The 6000-nt window shown below is 36.9% G+C and overlaps 1 protein-coding gene across 6 annotated transcripts; it reads right to left on the bottom strand.

The window, feature by feature from the left end:
• Positions 1 to 1337: 1337 nt before the first annotated feature.
• LOC306846859 (E3 ubiquitin-protein ligase PPP1R11-like) lies at positions 1338 to 5776 on the bottom strand. 6 transcript variants are annotated; one of them, XR_013782118.1, is made up of 4 exons: positions 5496 to 5740; positions 3999 to 4107; positions 2577 to 3718; positions 1348 to 2014 (listed from the first exon to the last, which is right to left on the bottom strand). XR_013782118.1 is itself a non-coding variant. In XM_079380528.1 (3 exons), exons 1-3 carry the CDS (start codon positions 5577 to 5579, stop codon positions 3537 to 3539), a joined length of 375 nt encoding a protein of 124 aa, XP_079236654.1. In that variant the 5' UTR covers positions 5580 to 5776; the 3' UTR covers positions 1338 to 3536. The 6 variants fall into 6 exon arrangements, 1 of the variants encoding a protein (XP_079236654.1); XR_013782119.1 differs by having other exon boundaries at positions 1348 to 1994; positions 3019 to 3718; XR_013782120.1 differs by having other exon boundaries at positions 1350 to 1994; positions 2646 to 3718.
• Positions 5777 to 6000: the final 224 nt, after the last annotated feature.

The following is a 6000-nucleotide window of genomic DNA, read 5'->3' as shown; positions in this document are numbered from 1 at the left end:
GGACCGCTGAGCAACAGTCCAGTGCTGCTTCTCTGTAGCCCAGGTCAGGCGCTTCTGCCGCTGTTTCTGGTTCAAAAGTGGCTTGACCTGGGGAATGCGGCACCTGTAGCCCATTTCCTGCACACGCCTGTACACGGTGGCTCTGGATGTTTCTACTCCAGACTCAGTCCACTTCTCCACAATCTTCCTCAGGGTCCGGTCACCTCTTCTCGTTGTGCTGCGTTTTCTGCCACACTTTTTCCTTCCCACAGACTTCCCACTGAGGTGCCTTGATACAGCACTCTGGGAACAGCCTATTCGTTCAGAAATTTATTTCTGTGTCTTACCCTCTTGCTTGAGGGTGTCAATGATGGCCTTCTGGACAGCAGTCAGGTCGGCAGTCTTACCCATGATTGCGGTTTTGAGTAATGAACCAGGCTGGGAGTTTTTAAAAGCCTCAGGAATCTTTTGCAGGTGTTTAGAGTTAATTAGTTGATTCAGATGATTAGGTTAATAGCTCGTTTAGAGAACCTTTTCATGATATGCTAATTTTTCGAGATAGGAATTTTGGGTTTTCATGAGCTGTATGCCAAAATCATCAATATTAAAACAATAAAAGGCTTGAACTACTTCAGTTGTGTTGTAATGAATCTAAAATACATGAAAGTCTAATGTTTATCAGTACATTACAGAAAATAATGAACTTTATCACAATATGCTAATTTTTTGAAAAGGACCTATATATATATAAATACAATAGTATATATTAAAGCCGAGCAGACCAACAAAATATATTTTCACTATAGAAATTTCCATTACGTTTTAATATTTTATAAATTTCCATAATTTTTACAGGCCTGGAAATGATCGCAACAATTACGCTTCTTTATATTTCTAATATTATGTTTAATATGTGAAATCATGTGAAAGAGGAGGGATGAGATCAGGATGTGACACTAGCCAGATTTGAACTCACATTATCCAAAAAGAGTATGATTATTTTGAATTATCTTTCATTTCATTTGTATTTTTACTGGTTTTTCAAATACATTTACTTTTAACTTATTTTTATGTTTTAGTCATTTTTATACTACTTTGAACTTATTTTCAGTTCAGTTCCTAATCTTCAAAGTTTAAATCTTAAATATTTTGATTTATTTTAAAGAAAATGATTTATAAGTTTTAGTAAATAACAGTCCACAGCGCCATTCTATGCTGTTAATGCATATTTAAATTCTGACTGTCACTTCCCACGACTGGGCTAAAATATTTTCTGAAGCTTCTGAGCTCTATTAATAATACATCAACTGAATCATTATATAAATGTACATTTCATAAGGACTCAAAAGAATCAGGATGAGAGTCATACACAATCAGGTTGCCATTAAGCATTTAATAGATATAAACAACATAATTTAACATCTGTTTATTCATGTTAAATCCACTCTATGACCTTTGCTATGTACATACAGGTGCATTCACAGTAAAGGGACGACAGATGCATGTGAATGCTGGGATGCAGATGACTGCAGTGACGGTCCTGATGGGGATCAACTGTAAACTGTATGTGACATCAGTGGAGAGATGATGCTATGTGCATTTGGTCTTGGCCAGCATTCAGCCATGCACTCTCCCACGCTCTTTATACCACATATAATCCATTTACACCTTAAGGCTCGAGTCAAACTACTACACACACCATCCTGACGGCATGCACTGTCCCACTTTTAGCTGGATTTTATACCAACGTCTGCCAAATAAAAGCAGCCATAGTGCCCAGGATGAGATGAGGCACCACAGGGTGATCTTCTATATAACAAAACATCTTTCCTGTATTTCGTGCAAGGCATGAGAATGAAAGGAAAATATACCAGATCTACACATTTTCAGATCAATCCCACTGTTTAAAAGAATAGTTCATCCAGAAATGACCATTTTCTGAAACTTTACTCTCCCTCAGGCCATCCAAGTATTAGATGAGTTTGTTTCTTCATAGGAAATGTAGCATTACATCACTCGCTCACCAATGGAGCCTCTGTAGTGAATGGGTGCCATCAGAATTAGAGCCCAAAGAGCTGATAAAAACATCACAATAATCCACGCCACTCCAGTCCATCAATTAGCATCTTGTGAAGAGAAAAACTGCACATTTTGAAGAAACAAATCCATTATTAGTCAGTGTTTTAACTTTAAACGGTCACTTCTGGCCAAAATACTAGCCCATTATCCATAAAAAACATTTTCTCCAGTGAAAAAGTCCTTCCCTTGTTGTTCTCTCACATCAAAATCCACCAACATATTCATTTATAACTGTTTTTGCCTGTAAACAGTGCTTGATCTGTGCATATTTCTCTCCCGATTCAGACAAGATGACTTTCACTGGAAAAAGCAACATTATGGATTATGGCCGTTAGCGCTGGTTTGAAGTTAAAAAACGTCTTACTGATGAATTTGTTCAGTACAAACACACAGCTTTTCACTTCACAAGATGTTAATTGATAGTCTGAATCCGTGTGGGTTACTTGTGGATTATTGTGATGTTTTTATCAGCTGTTTGGACTCTCATTCTGACGGCACCCATTCACTGCAGATGATACACTGGTGAGCAAATGATGTAATGCAACATTTTTCCAAATCTGTTACCATGAATAAACAAATTCATTAACATCTTGACGGCCTGAGTGAATTTTCAGCAAATATTCATATTTGGTTGAACTATTTCTATCATTTCACAGCTGCGGTTTCATTTCGGTCTGTTTTGGGCAATGATCCAGGTTCTCAATTCACATTCGGAATGAAGTACAGCATCACAGATGTTTCTCAGTCCACTTCACTAAGTTATAAACACATCAATGTCTTTGCACGTACATGCCGAGTCTCTGACTAGTCTGATTGTCTGAGGGGAGTCTCACTATAACTCAATCAAACTTATGACGGCTGATGGAGATGATTTAATGCGCCCTTGTAAGAATATCCAAAGGGTTGAGTTCCTGAAACTTGTCATGTTTTAAATTCACTATAACACACAACACGTATTACGCTTGAAGTTCCTCAAGTGATATGAAGAAATACTGCTGTTTTAATTGTGACACCGCAAGACAAATTATATTTGATAGAAAATTACTTTTTTATATTGCATTTATTCCTTTTAAATCCGTTTGATCCGAACTAGAAGCTATAACCCTGCTGAATCATATTTTAAGGTTTAAATCCATTAAAATGTTGCTTATGGACAAAAAACTGGTAAGATCAAGTTGTTAAACGCAAACAAATAAATATAGATTTGACAAAAGAAATAAAAAGCAATGTCCTATGTACAACAAATATAAATTTTCAACAGCATTCAGATTGCAAAAAAGATTTAGTCTTCTTTGAGTCATTAAACAAATGACAGGAGGAGAAACGAATCACATTGCATTGCTCTACAAGCTTTCATTCATCAAAAAGCTTTTGACACCCAGTGACGGTGTGATGTAATCGGATGTGAGTGAGGATGAGGGATTATGAATGTAGTGCCCACGCCGTCCGTTACCCTTCCCTCCCACTCGTGTCAACTTCTAGTGAGGGTTCTTTCCCCCAGAGCTAGGGGGCGCTGTGCTCCCTCCACCCTCCCTCTGTCCATGGTCTCTTCTCCCATGTCCCAGAATGCAGTGCGCGCTTCCGCAGCCTTCCTCGTCATCCCCCTCACTTTCCGAGGAAGACTCGCCGAACTGTCGAGGCTTCTCATAAACACAGCAACCTGAACATATCGAAGGCATTTTAGAAGAATGTGAAAAACAAATAAGCTGAGGACGTTCTATTTCAAGAAACAAAGCATTCAATAGGCCTTGAGCAGATGCAGGTCATTTAAACCTGCATCTGACCTTTTCAAGGTCAGCTATTTAAAATCTGGCCCAGATATGCCTGTCCTACACTATTTTCAAGTATGAAACAGAGTCTAAGAAATGAATATACACATTAAATGATGATCCATAATGGATTCAGAGCAAGACTTCAGAAGAAGTCAAAACAAGACTCACACTTTGAAGACCTCCGGCCCAGATGTTCATTGTCCACCGTGTCACTGGACCACTCTACTTTCTTCTCCATCTTCCTTTTCCTGAGCTTGATGGTCAGGCTTCTGCCCTCCTGAAAGCACACGAAATGAATGACGAATATTAGTGACATTATTAAATATTTTTACAGCTATGAGTAACCATTAATAGATATGGTGTTGACAAAAAAATGTTCCACATCAACCATTGTTTTGGCTTTGTGTTACTACTGCAAAAACACAATAAATGAACATGGGATCTTACTATGTACTATAACCAAATCTGCTACACATGCACCACAGCAATACCGTGCATTCTTTAAATTACTGTAAAATACCATGTATGATGTGTATAAATATGGCAATCATTTCATATTATGTTATAACCATTTTGTAACAATATTTTATTGGCCAAACATTATGAAGACAATAGTAATCCCACAGTAATTGGGATTTTTCTTTTCTTTAAAAAAAAAAATAAACATTTATATAAAATTTCCTTTAAAGTTTTAGTGGTTTTGGTGGTTTTGTCATTTTTCTTTATTTAGTTGTACAGATTTTGTAACTATTATTGGCCAAACATTATGAAGACAATAGCATTCACAGTAATTCCCAATTTTCCCAATGTTTCATTACAAAAAAAAAATAAATAAAAAAATATATATATATATATATATATATAAAAATAAAATAAATGTATTCTATATATATATATATATATATATATATATATATATATATATATATATATATACACACACACACATATATTAAATGTATATATTAACATACTGTTATAGATTTTATTAACATTTTGAATTAGTTTTTAGTTTTGTCATTTTTATTTATTTATTTAAATGCCTGTACAGATTTTTTTTTATTATTTTTTTTACGTTTTAGTTTTTCGTACATCAAGTACGTTTAAATGAAAATGAGAAATGTTGCCTTGGCAACTAGCTGAAATAAGTTTTTTTACTTAACGTTTATTTTATTTTAAGTAACGAAAATGTTTATTTTTAACGGTTGTAGAACTGAAATAACCCTAGTACTATCCCATGGAACGTTACTTTTTTTTTTTTACTGTAACGTTAGGTGTTGTAAAAGTGCCCGTGTTTAAGTGCAATAAAAAGCTTTCACAAATTTCTATCATTTAAATTAATTTATTTTTACTGCAGTAACAATAACAATTGTAGGAACTAACCTGAAATCTGCCGGTTATCATGGTAAATATCTCTAGTGGAGACGTACAGGTGGATTATTGTTGTGATGTGGGTTAACTTGTGATCATAACACAGTCGAACCAGTTGAGAACATGTTGATTACTAAACAGGCCTTCTGCTGGATCTAGTCAATCGAATAAACTACTCGATATGCGAAGCACAAAACGATCAGTTAATCACAGGAGCCGTTGGGCCGCTAGTTGTTGAATGGTGCGGTGTAAATGCGGTTCGTGATGGTGTCTACAGTATCTAGGGCAGAGTACCTGCTGGGGTGGAGGCGGCGTGCCCGTCTGAACGGTCTCCGTTATCGTCTCACTCGATGTAACGTTACCTTGCACCTCCGCCATAGCGCTGATCAAACCCCAATAAACTTCCCCGCGGCGCTCGGTCGCCTTCAATCGACGAGAGTCTGCTCTCAGTTTAAAGGATGTTAAAACACGACGGCTGCAGCGTGTCTGGATGTCGAGCTATATCTGAATCTGAGGTGAACTTGCCTCGGAACGGACGCATTTGCGGACGGACCGGTTACCGAGATTGACTGTGTTTCAAAAACTAGTGAGCTGACTACCCAGACAGGATTTTGAGACAATATAGTAGTATTTGGAGTCAGCTCAGCTGAATTGCATATCTAAATATACTATTGACTCGAAAAACGCCTAAATATATAACGATCTCGGAAAGCGCAACGCACCCTTGATGCTCACCACTGCTGTCTAGATAGGCCGCTCGTCAGCTTTTGAGATGGAGCCGTTGAGTGTTCCTTTAAAA

This window comes from Barbus barbus (assembly GCF_936440315.1).
Source record: "Barbus barbus genome assembly, chromosome: 27".
Classification (NCBI taxonomy): Eukaryota; Metazoa; Chordata; class Actinopteri; order Cypriniformes; family Cyprinidae; genus Barbus; species Barbus barbus.
This window is presented reverse-complemented; position numbering and strand designations above follow the sequence as displayed.

What these genes read in the sequence shown, in the direction of transcription:
- LOC306846859 (XM_079380528.1), bottom strand. Translation starts at nt 5,579, where the DNA reads ATGGCGGAGGTGCAAGGTAACGTTACATCGAGTGAGACGATAACGGAG. An exon ending in CGCCGCCTCCACCCCAGCAG is followed by an intron (nt 4,108 to 5,495) that starts GTACTCTGCCCT and finishes GTGTGCTTTCAG; the next exon opens with GAGGGCAGAAGCCTGACCAT. An exon ending in GGGCCGGAGGTCTTCAAAGT is followed by an intron (nt 3,719 to 3,998) that starts GTGAGTCTTGTT and finishes CGATATGTTCAG; the next exon opens with GTTGCTGTGTTTATGAGAAG.